The sequence below is a fragment of the Hippopotamus amphibius genome, chromosome 6 (genome assembly GCF_030028045.1).
Source record: "Hippopotamus amphibius kiboko isolate mHipAmp2 chromosome 6, mHipAmp2.hap2, whole genome shotgun sequence".
Lineage (NCBI taxonomy): Eukaryota > Metazoa > Chordata > Mammalia > Artiodactyla > Hippopotamidae > Hippopotamus > Hippopotamus amphibius.
Window position 1 is genome coordinate 35,054,496 of NC_080191.1, and position 23,436 is coordinate 35,077,931.

Sequence of the window (23,436 nt, forward strand, 5' to 3'; positions counted from 1 at the left end):
TTGAACGGTAGGCAATATATTGCTATAGTTCTGAGAAAGTTCTCCTAAGAGCTGCCTTGCAGAGTAACAAAAGACAGGAGAAGTGACAAGAAGTTACCAGGTGCCATGGGGTATAAGTATGCAAGGAGGAGAGCCTGAATAGAACGGCAGCTGTGAACACTGAAATGGCCCTCCACAAACTGGTGAAAGAAAAGCAGAAAAATGTGGCCAAAATGACTTCCAGACCATGATGCTGGGGCACTAAGAGAAAGCTGGTGTACTAAAATGTGGAAAAACTGGGAAGGAAACAACATACTCAGTTCCTAACATATTGTTTCTAACATCAAATGGTCATCCTTAAGCAGAGATGGTCCTATCTAGTTCCTGTTAAACAACTGTCTGCCAGCAATCTGCACCAGAATTAATTGGGGGAAAACTTTAAAATTCAGATTCTAGGGCTTACTCCAGAAATTCTAAATCAGGTTCTCCAGGGTAGAACCCAGGAATATGTTTTCTTTTTTTAAAGTTCCCTAGTAGATTCCAAAGTTTACTTAGGTTTGAGAAATACTGTTACAAATCATGAAATAAGTAAAAGAAAATCAGGACTACATATGTCAACCTGGGAAATGATAGAAATTTGGGAGTTAGTTAAAACTGCAAGAATTAAAAACAAAACAAGAGCAACTCTGGATAGATGTGCTCCACTGAGAGTGAGAATAGAGTATCTGGGATATGTGCAAAGATAAACATTTAATGTTATTACTTGAAATACTTCAGCATAGGCAATGAAATACACATGCATGTGTTCAATACTTTTAACCTCTAGCCCTGGGGAAGGGGTGAGAAAAATGTTAATACTCCAAGTACACTAATCAGAAATATAAACCCAAGGTGACTAGTTAACACAGAATAATCAGAAGTTCATTCTCTTAAAACAGCTACCACAAGTGTCACCTATATTTATCTCCTATTAACACAGTTTTCTTTAATTAGAATAATGGATACTAGTCTTAAGATTGCTTTATTGGTGAAATGAGTGGTGTTTCAAATGTATTGATTAGTTTTAAATGTAATACAGGGGCTACTGTTCTTGCAAAAAGGTATAAGAAGCTAGTGAGCCCAATACTGACCCTGGGCTTCACAGTCCTGGTTCAGCAGTTGACTCAAAGCAGTTTTGTCATCTAACTAGAAAGACAGTTGGAATATTGCTGCAGAAGTCTCTAATGAACCTTTCATGCAAGGTGCTGTTAGAGTATTTAAAGACAAATAGCTGGGACTATATCAAGCTGACACACAGGTCATATAAGTGTTTTGATGCCTGCTTGCAAATAAACATTCTACATCTGACAAAATTTCATTGTATGAGACCCCGTACTTCCAAGGATTGAAGGCTACTAATATCTACCAAAAATAACCTAATAATGGTAAATGACAAAATCAATTCTAGTCAGTTTACAGCAAAAGTCATTTTTCTCCAGAAAGTTTGGCATGACTTTTTTTATCAGTTACTCTTAATAAATAGGAGATGAAATTAATATTCACCAGGGGTTTATTTCAATAAATAAGAGCTGCTAAATTTCACTGAGCATTGAGCTTGCAGTTTTCTTAAAACATGATGCTCCCTTGAAAAATTTTGTTTTGTTTTTCAAAGAAATCTGAATTAGAAAACCAACCAGAATGAAACCCAACAGTAAAAATACAATGCTGCAAGGTCACTTGTCAGATGAATGGCATCTATCAGTAGATAATCTGTCAAATTTTTAATGAGAACTAGCAAATGAATGGCTTATTGTTCTGGGTAAGAAGACACCATTCTTAACAGCAGAAATTAAAATTTCCATTCTTACCTCTATCTTTAGTGGTTTCAAGTGTTCATTTAAGCTTTGAAGCATGTTACAATAAGTAGTTTACTAAATATCATTAAAAAAGTCATCTTCAAAATAATGTTATTTTATACCAAAAAAGTTTCTTCAGGTATCATATCAGAAAATTCCGATGTTCTAATTAGTAATCAACCAAAACCATATCATATATCAATTCAGGAGTGATCACAAAACCCGTCAAGCACCTGTTAGCGTAGAGAACCACAAGACACACCTTTAGCTGTTATGTCTGATTTCATGAGGAGCCTTGATTTCTTTTTGAGGGCCATGGTGATTTAAAGAGCTTTGTTACTGCAAATTCAGCATACTGCCAGGTATTCAGCATATTAGCTGAATAAATGGATATTCTTGGAGATTTATTTAGTCATTTGATTATTTGTTTATGTTTCCTTATAGTTAAGTATCATTAAGAAAGATAACTGTGATCCTAGAGATAGGATTAAAATGGCGGAGTAGGAGGACCTGCGCTCACTCCCTCTTGCAAGAGCACCGAAATTACAACTAACTGCTGAACAAACATCAACAGAAAGACACTGGAGCTCACCAAAAAAGACACCCCACATCCAGACACAAAGGAGAAGCCACAATGAGACAGTAGGAGGGGCGTAATCATGTTAAAATCAAATCCCATAAATGCTGGGTGGATGACTCACAAACTGGAGAACAGTTATACTGCAGAAGTCCACCCACTAAAGTGAGGGTTCTGAGCCCCACATCAGGCTTCCCAACCTGAGAGTCCAGCAACGGGAGGAGGAATCCCCAGAGAATCAGACTCTGAAAGCCAGCAGGATTTGATTGCAGGACCTCCACAGGACTGGGGAAAACAGAGACTCCACTCTTGGAGGGCACAAAAAAATGTGCTCACCAGGACCCAGGGGGAAGGAGCAGGGACCCCATAGGAGACTGAACCAGACCTACCTGCTGGTGTTTGAGGGTTGCCTGCAGAGGTGGGGGGCAGCTGTGGCTCACGGAGGAGACAGGGGCACTGGCAGCAGGGGTTCTGGGAAGTGCTCATTGGTGTGAGCCCTCCCAGAGTCTGCCATTAGCCCCACCAAAGAGCCTGTAAGCACCAGTGCTAGGTAGCCTCAGGCCAAACAACCAACAAGGTGGGATCACAGGCCCACCCATTAGCAGACAAGCAGATTAAAGCCTTACTGAGCTCCGCCCACCCAGCCCTACCCACCATCAGTCCCTCCCATCAGGAAGCACCCACGAGCCTCCTAGATAGCTTCCTCCACAAGAGGGCAGACAGCAGTATCAAGCAGTATCAGCAGTATTTCGTCTTGTGGAACTGAAAACCACAGCCACAGAAAGAGAGAGAAAATGAAAAAGCAGAGGACTTTGTACCAGATGAAGGGACAGGATAAAACCCCAGAAAAACAACTAAATGAAGAGGAGATAGGCACTCTTCCAGAAAAAGAATTCAGAATAATGATAGTGAAGATGATCCAGGACTTTGAAAAAAGACTGGATGCAAAAATCAAAAAGTTTACCAAAGACCTAGAAGAATTAAAGAGCAAACAGAGATATGCAACACAATAACTGAAATGAAAAATACACTAGAAGGAACAAACAGCAGATTAACTGAGGCAGAAGGGCGAATAAGTGACCTGGAAGACAGAATGGTGATCATCACTGATGCGGAAAAGAATAAGGAAAAAAGAATGAAAAGAACTGAAGACAGCCTAAAATACCTCTGGGAGAATGTTAAATGCACCAACATTTGCATTATAGGGGTCCCAGAAGGAGAAGAGAGAGAGAAAGAACCTGAGAAAATATTGGAAGAGATTATAGTTGAAAACTTCCCTACCATGGGAAAGGAAATAGCTACCCAAGTGCAGGAAGCGCAGAGAGTCCCAGGCAGGATAACCCCAAGGAGAAACACGCCAAGACATATAGTAGTCAAACTGACAAAAATTAAAGACAGAGAAATGTTATTAAAAGCAACAAGGGAAAAATGACAAGTAACATACGAGGGAACTCCCATAAGGGTAACAGCTGATTTCTTAGCAGAAACTCTGCAAGCCAGAAGGGAGTGGCATGATATATTTAAAGTGATGAAAGGAAAGAACCTACAACCAAGAATACTCTACCCAGCAAAGATCTCATTCAGATTTGACGGAGACATCAAAAGCTTTACAGACAAGCAACAGCTAAGAGAATTCAGCACCACCAAACCAGCCCTACAACAAATGCTAAAGGAACTTCTCTAAGCGGGAAACCTAAAAGAAGAAAAGGACCTACAAAAACAACAACAAAACAATTAAGAAAATGGTAATAGGAACATACATATCGATAATGACCTTGAATGTAAATGGACTAAATGCCCCAACCAAAAGACACAGACTGGCTGAATGGATACAAAAAAGAGACCCATATATATGCTGTCTACAAGAGACCCACTTCAGACCTAGGGACACATACAGACAGAAAGTGAGGGAATGGAAAAAGATATTCCACGCAAATGAAAATCAAAAGAAAGCTGGAGTAGCAATACTCATATCAGATAACAGACTTTAAAATAAAAAATGTTACAAGAGACAAGAAAGGACATTATGTAAAGATCAAGGGATCAATCCAAGGAGAGGAGATAACAATTATAAATACATATGCACCCAATATAGGAGCCCCTCAATACATAAGGCAAATGCTAACAACTATGAAAGAGGAAATGCAAGGCAGAAATAGAGACACAGGTGTAGAGAATAAACGCATGGACACCAAGTGGGGAAAGCGGGGAGGGTTGCGGGGGAATGATGGGAGATTGGGATACCAAATTGTACACTCTAAATATATGCTGTTTATTGTCTGTTAGCTGTATCTCAATAAAAGTTCTAAAAAGAAAAAAGAGAAAGATAACTGTGATCCTATTATTTGAAAGTTTTCTTCCTCTCTTTATTAATAATCAGTGGATGGAATAACTGCACAAAGACTTTGTGGATAGGTCTCTGTCTCTATAAAATGAGGAGGTCAATTTTGTTGATTTAGAATGCTGCCTTATCCTCAAAAAAGTAGATTTACTAGACATGTAGAAAGTCACTTTTTTAAAAAATGGACAAATTACGAGAGGGCAGGGTGTAGAGAAAAGAAAAAGAAAATGGATCCTTGGGGCTATCACTTGCTTCTGCTGTCATGGCTCTGATGCACTCGGGAGAAACCAGACCCAGGCAGCGGGAGTGGGGGCGGCTGCATCGCAACCACGCAGCCTGTGGCTGCCCTTTGAAGCCCCGAGCTACCCTCCGCATTTCTGATCTGACCCGTCTTGCTCAGCTGGTCTTCCAGGATTTACAACCCTCCCTCTCCAGGCCATCCCACCCTGGCATATTTTCCTACCTGACAACGGGAGCTGCACCTTCATTAACCGTCCTCAGACGGCCCTGATTTACATTCAACCCCGAGCCCGCTCCCAGCCGGGTCAAGAGGGTCACAGCCACCTCCTAATCCAGATTCTTTAAAGCATGCAATGAGTGCAGAGTCGACCTGGAGTTTTTTAAGATGTCATATCTATTACTGTCTTCTTAATTATTTGTCCTTTCTTTGAGTGAAAAACTCGATAGCAGTGGATTTTATTTTATACTCCCCCCTTCCTGTTTTACTACAGCACCTAACTGGTACTCAAAGTACATTACCTTCAAAGAGCATCTATAAATGTATCCAATCTCAACTGACTAAAGTACAAAGGGGAATGGAAGGGAGGGAGGGAAGGAAAGAGTATGTGTTCTAAGACAAGTTCAAATTTTCATTACTGTCAAGTTTCTATTATCTCTCTGAACATGCTAAATCGTTGCTGATTTAAAAAAAATTACTGGAATGCATTATATTGTATACAATATATTGAAATAGGGATATATTTAAATTATAACTATGTTACTAATGTTCAAAATGAGCGGTCTGATAATGAACAGCTAATTCAAAACTCACATGATTTGATTTCACAAGTTCTGGGAAAAACTGTTTTAAATATGTTTTAGGCTTTTCCTGACATCAATAAAGAAGTTAAAAAAAAAAAAGTCCTTTGGTCTGTGGTTAGAATTCACACATCGTTTATGGGGCAGGTGTTCTTTCCTTAACTGACACAAGTGCTGAATCACTAAAAGCAACACTTCTAACCCTTCTAACCTACAGTAAAACGCTTTAGACCTAATTGCAAGAATTGGAAAATCAAAAAGTTAATTTCATTACATGGATTAGTAGAAACCTTCCCCATTTCCTAATAAATTATTTTTCTTTAAAATAACATCTTCTCAAATAATGTCTCTTGCCATTTAAAAATATTATTTCACATGAAAAAGTTTTGCCTTATTTAAGTAAATTTCATCTAATGGCTAAAATCTTAGTTTTAAACAGGTGCAATTGTTCCAAATATTTATTAGAAGTAGAAAAAAGATGTCCCAATTAAAATGTAAAGTTTTCAAGTTCAAGACCTTGAATACTGCATCAAAGATAGACATTTCTAAAAATATTTTTTTAGATTTTTTTTTAATACCCTATTTGAAATTAACTTCTCTCCTGTTCTCAATGCTTACTCACCAGCCATTCAGCAGGGCCTAACAAAATTTACTAGTATTATAGTATACAAAATTATAAACTACTACATGTAAGGCAAAAGTTTTTCATTTTCTTTTCCTTTAGTATTTTTCAATGTTAAATAATTGACCAATAATTTGTACCCATTCAAATGAATTTGGTAATTAATACCCCTAACCAAAATTTCCATCTCACAGCATTTGAAAATCTAGCAGCCAATAAAAAAAATTACAGCTTTTACTTAATTTATTGCTTAGTCACTTCTTTATACTTATAAAATGAAGGAAGTATATGGATAATCTATATTTATATGATTATATGTAAAAACATATGCTAGCTCTCCATTTTTTAATCTTTTTATTGCACAGTCAAGGTTGGTACTTAACAAATAAGTTAGAAATTCTACATTACACGTGAATAGTGTGTGCCATTGTACAAAAATGCCCACATTTTGGAACATTTCCACTTAAGTAAACAACACAAAAATTTTTCTGGCAGTTATTTTCCTCCAGAGCTTTTGAAAATAATACAACTGATATTAGTCTTAGTTGAGGTTCTTTTGCTTGTTTTTAATGTACCTATTTTAGTGATTTTTCCTAAAATAAGGCCTGCTTGACCTAAGTTTTAGGGAAATATGTTCCATTCAAGTACAAACACAAAAATGCCCTACACTTTAAAAATTCTTTTACATTTTTAAATTTCAAATATTTTGATTCTATTTTTAAAAATTTAATGTTACACTGAAATGGTAATTCATTGATCTGTAGTATATGGCCTAATGGCAATCTAAGAGCCAAATTATAAGGCAACTGAAGTGTTAAGCCTTAGATAAAAAATTATTCCAAAGTTTTTACGGGAAAAAATTCAACATCATTTCAAATAAGATTATGGCTTAATGAATGTAATTTTTGCATATTACCAAATCAACATTTTTCAAATAAAACTGAACATTTAGGTTTGCCGAATTCCATTCTGATAGTCATTTTAGTGTCCAGCCACATACCACTGACACAAATAGATCCAATTTATATTTAATTAATAAATCATATGATTAATTTCAAATGCTTTACTTAATTTTAAAGCTTAGATACAGAATGTGTTCGACTTTCACTGTCTGTGAACTTAGGTCATCCCAAATCAAGAGCAGTTTTAAACCTGTGAAGTTCAACAGAATATGCTGTAAGTATGTAGAAAATTCTACTTTAGAAATTTAATGCTTGTCTTTAATAAACTGTTATAAATATAAGCTAATGTAGAGAAATACTGGTGCTCTGCTTTCATTTAGCTGAAATTCTTATTTAAAAATGTGACAAGCCATATTTCATTAGACTTTCACATAATTTTATTTCTCTTGAGTCTGTATGAACCAATATCAATATTGTGAATTCATATTAAATAGTGAAAAAAGTTTTCTTTTGTCCTAATATTTAAAGTCTATGAAATATGAATAAATGCAAGTTGAATACAATGCTGTAATTTTCAAATTTTCCCTTTTACTATCATATTCCTAGCTCATTAAATTAAGCCTGAAGAAAATTAAATTCAATTAGCCATAAAAGAATTATGTTGGCCTTAAAATAAATACAATTTTTTTACCATATAAACTCACATATGCATCGAATTAATAAAAGTCATGTTCATATAATGCATAACTATGTATCAATATTCAATATACTTATCTAACCAGTCTGAGTTAATTTTTTAATGTTATATTTCAATACTCAAGTTGCAATTATAATCAGTAATCAGTAATAAGATATTAAAAGACAAAACAAACATATAACTAATACAAGTCATTTCTTGTGTGTGTTTATAACCCAATTGTATAGTCAAACAGTAAATAGTTACAAAATTTCTAAAAGCATTGATGGTTCTATAAGGATAGGATGCACTATAGAATTTTATAAACTCTACAGGTAGGCAGAGCAAGAATAAACTTCACAGTAAATTTTATCCCTGGGGCAAATAGGCAAATAGATGACTTGTAAATAATAATAATAATTTCAACAGATGACTCCAAGGGTTAAATATCTTTATAAATACAATTAATTAAATAATTTAATGATTAAATATATGTGTACAAGTACTAAATTTGTGTATAGATGAAACTATATAAAGTATTATTTAATTATATTAGATATATTCACATATATTTATGTATAGACATATACATATATAAGATACATTTATACAGGTATTACATATGCTTGCACACCCAAATCTATATACAAAGATACCTGGCCAATAATAATCCTTCAGTATATAGAGCTATAATCATAATTAATAATCTACCACAAACTACATTTCTCTCTGACATTCTCTCATTCTAGTGCTCTAGTTCACTTATTTTCATTGACAAACTAGTCCACTTTCTCCTGCTTCTCCTCCAACAGAGACTTTTTCTTCTCCTTCTGTTTTTTGTTGTTTTTTTTTTGTCTTGACCAACTCCTCCTCTATCCATACTTTCCATGTTGTTGTTCTTTGAGATCCACATATTTCTTTTGACCTGACACATGCACTACAAGGCAATCCCTGAAATAACATGGCTTCTTTCACCCACTTACTATTCTGTAATATTAAATCTGGGAAGTTTACTACTCTTTTTACTTCAGATGTACATTTTTGGCGAGCTAATGTTCATCTGCAGCTGAATGTGCTGTAGGAACTTCATACTCAGTGGAATGTAACTGAATCATGCCTCCATCTCCAAAACAACTTCTGCTCTTGTGGCAAGTCTTTCAAGTAATATTGTTATCACTTACCATGTTTCCTTAGTCCAAAAACGTCCAGTCTGTCATCAGTTCCTCCCTCTTGCTCACAGCTTCCCAAAACTGTCAAGTTCAGAATATTCTACTCCAAAAGACCACAGATCTAGTCTTTTCTCTTCTATTTGTAGCTGCTATTAGCTCCTTGTTGTTTGTCTCATAGCCATCTAGTACCTCTACTGGAATGGATGCCTAATCTACTCATTTCAGATGATTTTTTTGCCTTAAACATCTCAGAAATTCTTTAGCTTTTTCTATAACTTTCAAATTTACAATGAACATGATTTACTTTTATAATCAGGAAAATACATTATAAAAATAATGTCCTTTTATAGATTCCTATTGATTACAGCATAAATTCAATATCCTTATTATACTTCAGAAGCCACTTAAAATATGACCATAGATTACCTGATCACCTATTATTCCCTGAGCTGTTCTTAGACCATATTTCGAATTTTCAAACTTGTATAACAGTCTAAACACTTTTTTCTCATTCTGAAATTTTCTTATTTGCCTGATCATCTTCCATATAAGCTGCAGAAAAAAAATCACCACCTCTTGGTAAGATTTTTGGGTGGTAAGTTCCCAGTGTTCTCAAAGTAGTTTATATCTATTAAAGCACTTTTCACAGTATATCACAAATATTGATTTTTTTTAAAAATCCATCTTCTTTTACTGGCCTCAGGAGTCGTTAAGGGGAAGAATCATACTCTACTCATTTTGTAGAAAGAAGGATAGATGGAAGAAATGAAGGGAGGTAGATATACAATTTAAAAGAATAATTTCTATGATTTTCACGTATTTTGGCAGGAAAAAGAAACATGATATTTAATATATTCAAAACACAATATTTAAAAATCTTACCTCCCCCAAATCTGACTTTTCCCAAAAAGGAAAAACATTTTCATGATATTTAAAAACTGCTATAAGAAACACTTTTGAACATTGTATTTATGGGCTTATTTAAAGCAAAACTATGCTCTGACTCCTGCAAATTTACATGTGGTTTCATCAGTATTCTTTTTGCTAAACAGAAGAAACAGCTAATGGAGCCTATATTCACAATGAAGAGAAGAGGTCCAGCATTGTTTTAGTTGTTTTTACTAATTTAGATTGACATCTCCAAGTCCCCAATTTTTCTAAAACTCTTACGATATCCAAAAGGACCGACCATATATGGTTCTCCACCATTTCCTCTCATGTCATTTGTGTTCACTCTTCTCCTCCTTCCAGCCTTACTGGTTTCTGGCTTCTTCTGAAATCCGCCCACACACTCTCACCATAACACTTTGCTAAAGATATCCTCTATACTTAGAAAGCCATTCACCTAGATATCTGTTTGGTTAACTCCCTCACCTCTCTCAGCTAGAGAGAGCTTGTTGTACCTAAGTCATCTCCAGCATTCTGTAACTGTGTAGAAAGTTGATTAATTCTTCTGTTACTTGGAATAAAGCCTTTTGAAAATTCTGGCTAATTCAAATGGATCTTAGATCTAAAGATAAGAAGTAAAACTCTTGTAAAAACAAACAAAACAACTGTGCGGTAATGGGTTAACTATTACTTGGGGTGCTCAAACCCTGCACGTTTCAAAGAAAGAAAGGAGCCCTTGGCTCCTAAGAGATAACATTTAAGCCCTTGGAATATCCTGCCAGATAAGAGTGCTGTTGTATATCTGAGATCTTGGCCCACACTAGATAGTTTATGCTAACAATGTGATTTCTTGTGAATGCCTGTTTTTGTTCACTTGGGGTCCGGGATCATACAGTATCACTTGATCTCTAGAGGGCCTGGTTAGTCACACAAATCCTCATTGCCTATGTAACCGCTCCAATAAAAACCTTGGACACAAAGGCACAGATGAGTTTCCCTAATTGGAAATACTTTGTCCTTGTTGTGACACATCATTGCTAGGAGAATTAAACACTATCCATGCATCTTCACTGGAAGAGGACAACCGGCAGTTCGTGCCTGTTTTCTCATAGACCTTGGCATATATGTCTTTTTCCTTTGCTGGCTTTAGTTTCTATTCGGCCCCAGTGATAAAACGTAACTCTGAGTCCAACAGCTTTTCTGAGTTCTGTATTTCTAGAAAATCAACAAGACTGGGAGTGATCTGGTGGAGCCACAACACAAAACAGGAGGAAATTTTTGTGACTTTGTGTTAGGTAACATGATAACAAAAGTATAAGTCCTAAAAAAATTGATAAATGGGCTTCTGAATTTAAAACCCTTTTGTTTCAAAAGATAACATTATGAAAGTGGAAAGACAAGCCACAGAAGGGAAGAAAATATTTTCAATTATATATCTGAATATATTTGCAAATCAAATATCCAGAATACAGAAGTAAGTATTATAGCTCAAAAACAAGAGGACAAAGATTGGCAAAAAATTTGAAGAGATATTTTATTTCAAAAAAGACAAATAAATTGCTAATAAGCACAAGAAAAAATGCTCAACATCACTTGTCATTAAGGAAATGAAATTAAAACTGCAATGAGATACCATTGGCTATAATACAAAAGATAGACAATACCAAGTTTTGGTAAGGATTTGGAGAAATTGGAATCCAAATACATTGTAAATGGAAATGTAAAATGGTACATTATTCACATTATCTCCAAAAGGGAAATAATACAAGTGACCTTTAACTGGTGTTGGATAAACAAAATGTGGTGTTTTACATAAAATACTACTGAGCAACAGAAACACACCAGAATATTAATATATGCTACAACACAGATGAACCTTAAAAACATTAAGCTAAGTTTAAAAAGTTAGCTTCAAAAGACTACATGCTGTGTGATTTACTTTATATGAAATGTCTAGGAAAGGCAAATTTATAGACAGAAAGCAGAGCAGTGATTGCCTGGGGCTGGAAATGTAAGCGATAATGATTGGCAAATAGCTCAAGGGACTTCTTTGAGGTGATGGAAATGGTCTAAAATTGGTGGTGGTTGCACACCTCTATAAATTTACTAAAAATCATTGAATTGTACACCTATAATGGATGGATTTTATAGTTTAAAAATTATACCTCAATTAAGCTGTCAGAAAAAAATCTAATGGGAAAAGATACAAAAATAATAAATAATAACCTACATGATATATAAGAAGAGATAGTGTTTTGGTCCCCCCCAAAAAAACTGAAGAATGTAATAATGAGAATAGGGAATATAGGGAAGGGGGAACAGAAAATCTGCAGTATTAAATAGTGTGGTCAGGTAAGCCTCATACAGAAAGGAGTTGGCCAAGGTGACATCTGGATGAAGAGCTTGACAACCCAAGGGAAGAGTGTGAGCAAAGCTTTAAGGCAGGAGCATATCGTCAAGTCTGAGGAAGAGTGAGGAGGTCAGTGTGGCTACAGGGAGAAGATTAGTAAACAATAAACTCAGAGAAATAATGGGTGTAAGGAGAGAAAAATAAAAGGCGTTATTGCCCATTGTAAGGTCCTTAGTTTGAGAAAAAATGGGAGAGCCATTGGAGGTTCTTTAACAAAGAGGTGGCATAATCGGACATACCACTTAAAAGCATGACTCTGGATGCTATGAGAATAGACTTCAGGGGTGAAAGAGAAGTAGGGAGACAAATTAGTTGGCTATTTTAATAATCCTGGCAATAAGTTATGATGATTTGAACCAAGCGGGTAGATAGAGGCTGCAGTGAGTGGTGATATTCTGGATAAAGCATGGGAGGAAAACTGTCATCGATATTTCTCCTTTTAAAAGTTAATTCATACTTTTATAAAAATTAGAAGATAATACATCAAAATGTTAATCATATTTCTATTTGATGAAGTTATTGAATATTTGTGCTTCTACATTTCCAACTTTCCAGCCACATGCACGTATTATTTCTATAGAGAAAAATAGAATTTTTTTCAGTATCCAGTTCATTGAACAAAATCATAATGCAAACAAACTTTGTTTTCTGCCAAAATTTTAAGTCAACACCAAACTGGTTACATATATGAAGTAAATAGTGACAAATGGTAATGTTAGCAATATGCAGAGTAGTCAGAGAAGCAACAGATATTTCCTGAATACAGAGCAGTGAACTCACTTTTCCATAAACATGCAGTAACATTATTACCAACTAACTTTCCTGGCATCATATGACTCTCTCCAGAATATGCCTAATGTCTAATTTTTTAACTGGTAATAAGTGCAGTTTGTCCTAATAAATTTAACTTGTATCAGTAAGGAAAGTTTGTTAATGCTGAGATAACAAACAACCTCAAATTCTTAGAGATTTAAATAATAAAGGTATATTTCTCATCTCACTACATGTCCAACTCAAGTGGGTGAGGGCAGGGTCTCTAATAATTATAGTTACTTAGGGACCCAGACTGTTGAAGGTTCCATTTTGACATGATCTACCAGGAAATGAAATATGCTAAATTATGAACTGGTTCTTAAAGCATCTGTCCAAAATGATACATCTTACTTCTGTTCTCATTACATTGGCCAATGCTAGTCCTATGGCCACAAAAGAGTCAGGAAGTCCAATTCTATGAGGTACTCAAAAGAAAGAGAAAAACCTATGATAATTATTATTGCAAGATGTGATTTAAGAAAAGAAAATGTTAGCGCTTCAATTCATAGTCACTTTTATATAAAACAAATAAAATTAAACTATATAATATTTAATGTAAAGGTTGTCTAAAATTTAATTTTAAACTCTATTAGAATTTAATAATAAAAAATCTTAGTTTATTCTTACATCAGATGGTCACTTGACATGTATAGTCCACAATATATTGAGACAGACTGGGAATTCCAAAAAATTGAGAGTTAAAAGAATTGTCCTGATTCATTCATTTACTTGTAATTCTTCAATATAATGGATTTTACGTGTCAAGTTGTTTTAAGAATTATTATAATCTAATTTCAACTCTCACAAAATAGACAATAACTTTGTAAGATGCTTACAAAGACATTTGAGAACTGAAAATTGCAGAGCCTATCAAGAAGAAAATAGCAGAATGACACTTCTATTCCTAGTACGAACTTGTCATCAGCTACGTACAATTGCTGTCTAAAGAAACTGCCAAAATCAGATTTATGAAGAAGGTTATTTCACGTATGGATTGAGATGGCCACCAACATTAATGATAAATCTTCCCTAAGCATATATTTTATATGGTGTATACATGCTGTATACTGGACTTTTATGAGATATCTTTAAGAGCCATAATTTAAAACAGGTACTGAAATAAATACATTAGAGCTATGTCTTTGAATCACTCTATCACATGATATTAAATCAACAATTTTACAAATATTGAAGTATTCAGTAGTGGAAATATTTAATACTTTCAATAATGCACAATAGTAGTTAATGTATTACAATAAAGTTAACTTTCGTGAGAGAAAAATGGGTTTCATTATTTATAAAAGTTTTAATTGTTTAAAATACTATTAATTTTATTTTTACTTTATCCTCTTACAATTTTAATTATTGTATATGCTTTAGAATGACCATAAATATCAATAAAGAAATTAAGGTACATGTTCATTTTTTTTTTAGCTGACAAGGTTTGTGATCAAATAAAGTCCTGATCAATTAGGTCATGGATAGGGGGCATTGCAGCCATTAGCTGACTCTGTGGTCAAAACTGATTTTTTCAATTGTCTACTTGAAATTCCCACTTGGATGAATAACAGGTTTAACATTTAACATGTCCAAAACAGAACTTTTACTTTCTCCACCAAACCTCTCCCTCCCCAGGTCTTCACAACTCTGTCAAATGCACAAACATCTACCTAGCGGTTTAGGTCAAAGTCCTCCCATGCATCCTTTAGTCTTCTCCTTCCTCACACCCATATCAAACCCATTAGCAAGTCCTGACATTTCATTGCCTCCAAAGTACATCCCAAATTGGTCATTTCTCTTCCAACTGAATCAAGCCATCATGATCTCTCTTCTGTATTAATACACAGTCATCATGTGTCTCAGTCCACTTTTGCCCCACTACTGCCAGAGCAGCCAATGATTCTCCTAAAATGATGATCAGGTCCTGTCAATCTCCTGCTGCAAACTGGTCATTAGCACTTATAAAATCTAAACTCCTTGAAACGCTCTTGCCCATTCCTTAAACCTCTTTTCACACAACTTTCCTCTCTGCTTACTTCTACACGTTCGAGGTAACAGGGATATTTTTCTCTTCCTCAAACAGACTAAGTGCCTTTTGGTCTCCAAATGTTTGCACTAGCCATTCACTCTGTTTGGAACACTCACCTCTTGGAAATTTTCTTGTTTGATTCCTTCTCAACAATCAGGTCTCTGCTAGTAAATCAGCTCTTCAGAGTGGCCTTCCCTGGTCATTTTACCTTTCAGGTCCCCATCTGCTTCCCCAGCCCCACTCTGTACCAAATTACCTGTTACATGGCCTTTGAGCTCTACAAAATTTGTGCATCCCCACGTCCTCAGCCTCATCTCCCACTATGCTTCCCTCAGTTGCTCTGCTTTATCCTCACTTGTCTCCACTTCGTTTCTTAATTAAAGAAATCTGTTACGTGATTTGCACTTGCTCTGCGCTCAGCAGAAGTGTTCTTCCAGAAATGTGCAAGGCTCATTTCCTCAGGTTATTCTGGCCTCTGCTCAAAGTTCATGTCATCAGAGATATCTGCCCTGATCATGCTATCAAAAGATCATCTCTTCCCTCTGCCTCACTTTACTCTCTACCTATTTAGTTCTTCATGGTACTTGTGTATGTTTTAAAATCTGCCAGTTGTTTGTCATTTGTTCTAACCACTGGAATATAAGATCCAATAGGGTAGAAGCTCCCCGTTTCCCTCCATGATTCTAGCCTTTTGAACAATGCCTGATAATGTGTTATTATAATTTACATAAGCTAGTCCACGCTGAGGCTCACTTGATGTCTGTCTATAAAACATGCTGCTATGATCACTGTAATATAATCATTTTTGTTTTTTGTAATTATATTTTAAGTTAATTTCTAGAGGTCAGATGTTTATGTACATGTCCTATGTGGATGCTTATTGCCCAGCTGAGACCTACAAAGTCTGAAACAGTTTACACAGCCACCACCTGTGCTTCCCTGCATTTCGGTACATTCATGCCTACATTGGGTTTTGTGGATCTTTTTAACATCTGAGGCCTAAGAAATGATTGAGTGATTTATTGCTTTATTTGCATTTTATTGTTAGTAAATTTGAAATTTTTTATATGATTCTGGCATGTAAGGTGCCTTTTATATCTTTTTCCCACTTTAAAATTTTATATTCATGTTTATTATTATTTAATAAATTCTTTATACACTTATGATATTTACATTCTATCTGCTATTTATTTTGTGAATATTTTCCCAGTTTGCAGTTTGTCTTTCATCCACATTTATGTATTTTTTCAATAAGGAAGTTTTCCATTTCATAAATTTAATTTTTCATTTTTTAAAGTCTCTAGTTTAATATTCTTCTGTGGTTTCTTTAAGCATTTTCATTGTTAATATTTTAACTTTTAATATTTTCTCCATTTTAACTTATGTTGGGATATGCAGCAGTAGCAGAATTCAAATAAGTTTTACTTTTTAGAAATGGTTGACCAGTTTTCCTCATAATATGCCACTATTATGGTAATCACAATAATAAAAGTTAAGATTTACTGCAAGATTTCTATTGGCCAGGCATTTTGCTAACTATTTTATATACAATAGCTCAATTGATTTTCATATCAAAAAAAGAAAAAACTCTTCACAACAATTTTCAAGGTTATGATGAAGTTTTTTTTTTTCTTGAGAGGGACAAAGAAAATGTTGAATGTTGTAAGTTGACCATGAAATCATCTCTCATGTGTAACAGTCAGGAGGCCGAATCCTGACTTTATAACCCACAGATCTATGCTTCATCTCAATAGGGCAATTCAGTAAGTGCTTGGGCAACATGCTATTGAGAGTATCATGCTGCCTATTATCACTGTTGTTGTAAGTTGGGAGCATTCAATCCAGTACCACAGAACCTTGCATTACTTCATGTTGCCTTCCTCAAGTTCCCTCAAACCTTCATTCCCTAAAAATCTCCTGACATGGAGTCATCACCACAGTATGGGCAAAACCCAGTTCCCCTGCCTGCACCGACACAAGAAGCAGAAAGCAGAGGAAGAATATGTTTCCTTGCACTTAAAACAAGACATCAAAAAACCAGAAATAAATGCTTAGAAAAAAATATTCCAAAAGAAAACTGGCGTAGCAATGTGATTATCAAACAAAATATGACTTACTAAAAAGTAGGAAAAAGGATGATAATAATAGAGTAAGAGGATATAACCCTCGTAAACATTAGCACATGCAACAATTCAACCTCAAAAATATAATGAAAAAAATAGAAATAAAGAATGAACTAGAAAAATGAACTGTTGAAAGACTATTTCAGAAATAACAGGTAAAGCAGCAGAAAAATAAGCAGTGAGAGCAAGCTCTGAATAAAACAATTAAAAACTCAAGCTATTTAGTATATATAGAGAGATATTGTATTAAACAGCAAAATATGCTTTTTTGATCACATATGAAATATTTCCAAAGTAGGACATGTTTCATGTCATAAAGGAAGCCTGAATCAGTTTCAAAGAAACAATAACAATACAGACTATTGTTCTCTAACTATAATATACAAAACAATTAATAATTAAAAGCAAATAACAGCTAAAGGAAATTTTATATTGCAGTAAATAAAATAAATAGCCATTGGATTTAAAAGGAAAAAGTCTACTTAGAACTGAGTAAGAGTGAAAATACTACATGGCAAAATTTATGGGAAACAAAAAAGCGTTTAGAGAAAAATACAGGTTTAAGCACACTTATCAAGAAGCAAGAAATGTTTTTAAAATGACCATGATTTAAATTAGGAAGCTAGCAAAAGAGCAAGAGAGCAAACAGAGGACATGAGAGAATAATGAAGATCAAGTCAAAAATCAATGAGAGAAGCAAAACAACAGAGAATTTTAACAAAACCAAATTCTGATTTCCCTCCAAAAATTTTCACGTCCAATAGTTCTTACAGGAGAATTCTACCAAATTAAAGGAAGAGTTTAAAACCCCCCCCTTTTTTTTTGCAAATCCCTCAGAAAATAGAAAACAACAAAACCCATGTAGCTCATTTTAGAAAGCTAGTGTCATCTTGATCTAAAATAATAAATGAGTCAGCTCATTTCAGTTATGATCACATGCAAAAATCTTAAATATAATATTGAACTACATTGTATTTCAAATGTAAATGTATATATACATATATATATAAAGAAAGGATTCTTCAATTTGAAATATCTTTAAAGGTAATTTGCATTAGCAGACTAAAGAAACCCAACCACATTATTATCTTAGTCAATGATAAAGTATTAAGTTCAATACCTATTTCTTATGAAAATACCTAAAAAGCAAGGAATAGATGGGAACTTCCTAAATTCAGTGATGGTTAAACACCAGTTCTAGAGCATTACACTTAATGGAGGAATTTTAGACACATTGTCTTTATGATTCAGAATTCCCATTCTTTAACACAGTACTGGAGGCCCTGGACTATACTATGAAACATTAGTAGGGAAGAGACAACTTGATATTTTCTAATGACATCAGTATCTATTTAGGAAAATCAGAGAAATAAAAAAGAGAAACTATTTGAATTTATAAGAGAGTTCAACAGTACTAATAGTATTTGCTTGCATTTTTCCACTTCAGTAGTAACCAGTGAAAACGGAGGAAATATGATATCAGTCAACATAGCAAGATAGCATGTGTATGTGCCTGCATTCTAGGAACCAGCTTAGAATACACCAGATCTTTATGGAGCCATTTTAAAAAAATTCTAATGCACGATCCAAAAGATGAGTTTTTTTTGTTTTTTAGTGAGAGATAAACTATGCTCATAGATGGGAAGACCTTACTCTTTAAAAAGCTGAAGTCAGAATTAAAAACTATCTACATTAGAATCCCAGCTCAGAATGCCTTCATTTGAAATTCTACTAAATATTTAAATAAGAAATGACATCTAATTTATACATGTTTAGAAGAGAAAAAGACTCTACCTACGAAGTTCTATAATTTCAACATAACAATACAGAAACCTGGGTAGGATATTATAAGAAATTAAAATTATAAGCTGATTTGATACCCTAAAAGAAATACAAAAGTTCTTTAAAACTAATAAACCAAATTCAGTGATATATAACCAAATTGATTTTATTCCACAAATCAATGGCTTAAGATTCAAAAAAATCAATGTAAAAAATCATATCATCACAAAAGTCATAGAAAAATATTTGATAAAGTAAACATACATTCATAACTTTAAGAAACTGGTAGAAAACTAGAAACTTTTTAAAAACATATTATATTTAATGATAAATTATTAAAACTTTATCTCCATGGTTGTGAGTGAGACAAGGAGGTCCTTTATCATTACTCTTATTCAATAGTATACTAGAAGCACTAGCTAGTACTTTAACTGAAGGAGAGTAAAGTACAATCATTGGAAAGAAGAAATAAGATCCAATCAATATTCATAGACAACTTAAATGTGTATATAACATATCTAAAATAATCTAAAGGTACATTCTTAGAATTCAACAAACACAACAAAGAAAAAATGGAAACTTCAAAAGATACCACTTATAATGGAATTTAAAAAATCAAATAACTAAGAATAATCTGAAATAGAAGTGTAAGAACTCCACAAATAAAAATTATGAAATGTTATTGACAGAAGTGAAAAGAGATCTATTCATATAACTAGACAGATATACTAGGTCCATGGATCAGAAGACTTCATTTAAAGTGATGTCAATTCTCTCTAAACCAATGCACTGCTAATAAGAAATTGGGAGAACCAATTTTACAGTAGTAGTTCTCAAATTTGGCTGCATTTTTAATCATCAGGGAGATTTTTTAAAAACCTGATGTATTATCAGTATTCCTTATCACTTACATACTTGAACCCTTGTCTTTTGAGGAGAGAGCCAGGTTCTGAAAGTTGCTAAGAAAGTAAACCTTAAAAGTTCCCATCACAAGAAAAAAACTGTAATTATGTGTGGTAGCAAATGTTAACTAGACTTATTGTGGTGACCATCTTGCTATATATACAAACACTGAATCATTATTTTGCACACCTGAAACTAATGTGATGTTATATCTAAATTAAATCTCAATTATTTTAAAAAGACAGATAATATCAAGTGTTGTGAAGAATATGGATTAATTAGGACTCTCATATTCTGCTGATAGGAATGTAAAGTAGTGTAACTACTTAGGAAACTTGTTTTCATTACATACCCAGGCTGAATATATGCATACTGTGTGATATGGCAATTCCACTCATTTATATATCCAATTGAAAGTTATATACATGTGAACATACATGTACAAGCATGTTCATGACATCACTGTTGACATCTCCAAACTGGAAATAATCTAAATGCCCATCAGTAGTGGAATGGATAAATAAATTGTGATATATTCATCTACTGGAATATTAAACACACTGGAATGAATATATAGAAAAGCATGAATTAATTTTACAAAGATAATGTGGAACACATATGCCAAACATAAAAGGATACATATTATAATTTTCCATTAATATAAAGTTCACAAATGAGCAAAGATCATGATAATGGTTACTTTTGGGGAGGATAGTGGATAATGATTAAGAAAGGTCACAAGATAGAACTTCCAGAATAGTTGTAATTTTCTATTTCTTGATCACAATGGTGGTTACATAAATGTACTTAATTTGTGAAAAATTCATAAAAGTATATGCTTTTTTCTCTTAATTGAAGTATTACATAACAGTAAAGTATTAAAGGATGAAGATAGTCTGAACACTTAGAGAGACTATATTCTTTTTTAAGACAATGTAAAAATGTTGATTCTTCCCAAGTTGATCTATAAAATCAAAATAATCCAATACAAACTGCAGTTGGGTTTTTAAAGCAATCAGTTGATTTATTTAAAGACATGTTTGAAAGGTCTATAAATAGCTACATCAACTTAGAATCAAGGAGTAAAAACAAGAGATTGATTTTTACGACTTATTCAGAGCCATAATTACAAAAGTAATGCTTCAACACAATTGAAAAAACACAGACTAATGAAATAGAAGAGATATTTCAGAGACAGATAACCCAGATGTAAGCATGTAATATAAAGACAGCAACACAAATCAAAGGAGAAAGGATAGCTAGCTTAATAAATGGTGCTGGGAAATTGTGGCTACTATATGCAAAAAAACTAAAATTGGATTCCTCTGCACTTCACGGCATAGTTTAAAAATTAGGTGTGAAATATAAAACTGTAAAATTGATATAAAGTAACATAGGAAAACATCTTTGTGAATAGAACATGAAGAAGAACTTTCTTATGCGAGACCTCAAAAGCACAAACCATGAGACAAAAAAATGACTTGGGGCCGGCCTAGGAACAAAGATACATTTCACAATATTATATATTTGGAAAAATATAGTCTGATTCAAAATAATCAATTTACAAGTGAATTAAACAAAATGGTCTATACTGAACTGATGGCTGCCTGCACCAATTCATTGCCTACAGATGTGTATATGTGTGCATGTGCGTGTGTGTGCATGTGTGTGTGTGTGTGTGTGTGTGTGTGTGGACTGGGTCTGACATTTGTCAGTCTTTGTTTAATTTCATAATATAATATCCAAAAAACTCTTTGCCTATAAATGGGAAAGATTTGCCTACCAACAGTTCTTTATCTTCCCAGTAGTTTGTTTGGATTTAACTCCACCACTGCCTCAGTTCTATGACTCCTGGAACCAGAAATATATATTTGCCCAGAAAATGACTCTGTCTTACATGTATTCAAACCACTGCTTAAATATTCTAGGGTATGTGCTTTTGTACTGAATTAATACACCAACGCACATTAGCTTATTTAGTAATCTTAACTGAATCTCTGACTTTACAGCTCTGACAGAGATTCTTTAAAAATTATCTTGTAATTAGTAAACATTAACTTCTTTGCCTTCAAATAAGGATGCCATTATTTAAGAAATTAGAAGTTAGGCCACTACAGAAAGAGTAAGAGAAGTGTTGATACAAGCAACATTTCGAAGTGGTTAACAGTTTGGTGAACTTTTCTTTCTAAATGCTTTGCTTTTAATAGTTGCTTTTTTTTAAAACTATGTCTTACATTCTAGGAACATAGATATGGATAACTTAACTTTTCACTCTTGAATTAGAACCAATTTCAAAGAAAAGGCAGAAATAATTCATCATTCATGTTAAACTATTTGAAGGCCTACAAAAAGTTCAAGAAGCTTTACTCAATTCCTTGTCCCTATCCACCCCAGAGTCCTATCTAGTTTCTCCCTTCTCCAACATTACTGGGTCTCAACCGTTACTCAATTACTTTCTATGATGAGCACCTTTCCTTTAACAGAACTCATATATTCTGTTAAAAATCTCCACTAAAATTCCCAGGCATTCATACCTTATGAGCACTTTCTAGCCAGAGATAGGAGGAAGGTGCTTACCTTCAAAATAGAAGCCTGACTGGATTTCTAAGACTCTGGGGAGGGTCCTGAGGTCAAGGGAGTGGATGAATTCCTCCAGCGACAATGCCATTGCTTTGGCTTGGATCTTGTGCAGACTTGGTACTTACAGAAGCTTCTGGCTTCTGGGTGTCACTTGTCTGCAACTGCAGTCCCGCTCATCATTCCTTTCTCAGGCAGGGATGTCACATTGGAGCCTGACTGGGGTGGAGTAACTCTATGTGGGGAGGGCAGTGAGGAGGGAGGGGGGAGGCAGGGGACAAAAGGTGTTACAGCTCTTTTTAGTTCTCATTGTGGCTTCATTTCCTTCTAACACTGAAGTAGAACAGGATGGGGGTGGTGGTAAGCATGTTTGAAAAGACAATGCCAAAAAAACGAGAATTGACAAGTAGCTGTCTTCGTCTGTTGCTGGTCCAGGTGTGCATTTTGAGCAGGGGCTAGGATGTCTGAGGTCAGAATTGCTTGTGGCTTGTCAACCAGGAAAGAACAAAAATTCAGGACTAAAGTCTAATCTTAAAAAGGGCACCGTATTAATTCTTCATCTCTTGACTTCTAAAGTTTGGCTCTGCGCCTTATTTGCATACTCTGCTTTTATATCAAATTTGGTTACGAAAAGTGCTTTGTGTCAGCTCTTTTCAGAAATCTGATACTCTGGAGAGAGAGGATCGAAACTACTTTTTATTCTTCCACATTAAAACTGCATATTAAAGGAGAGTGGGGGAGGGGTGCACTATGCAAAGTGATACAGTAAATT

General features: G+C 34.3%; 1 protein-coding gene across 1 annotated transcript in view; it reads right to left on the reverse strand.

Annotated features, from left to right (window-relative positions):
• Positions 1-22,755, reverse strand: part of THEMIS (thymocyte selection associated) — a 164,309-nt gene extending 141,554 nt beyond the window's left edge. The window contains exon 1 of the mRNA XM_057740308.1: positions 22,665-22,755. Within this exon, the coding sequence (XP_057596291.1) occupies positions 22,665-22,755 (91 nt within the window). The remainder of the gene's footprint in view (positions 1-22,664) is intronic.
• Between the last annotated feature and the right edge of the window lie 681 nt (positions 22,756-23,436).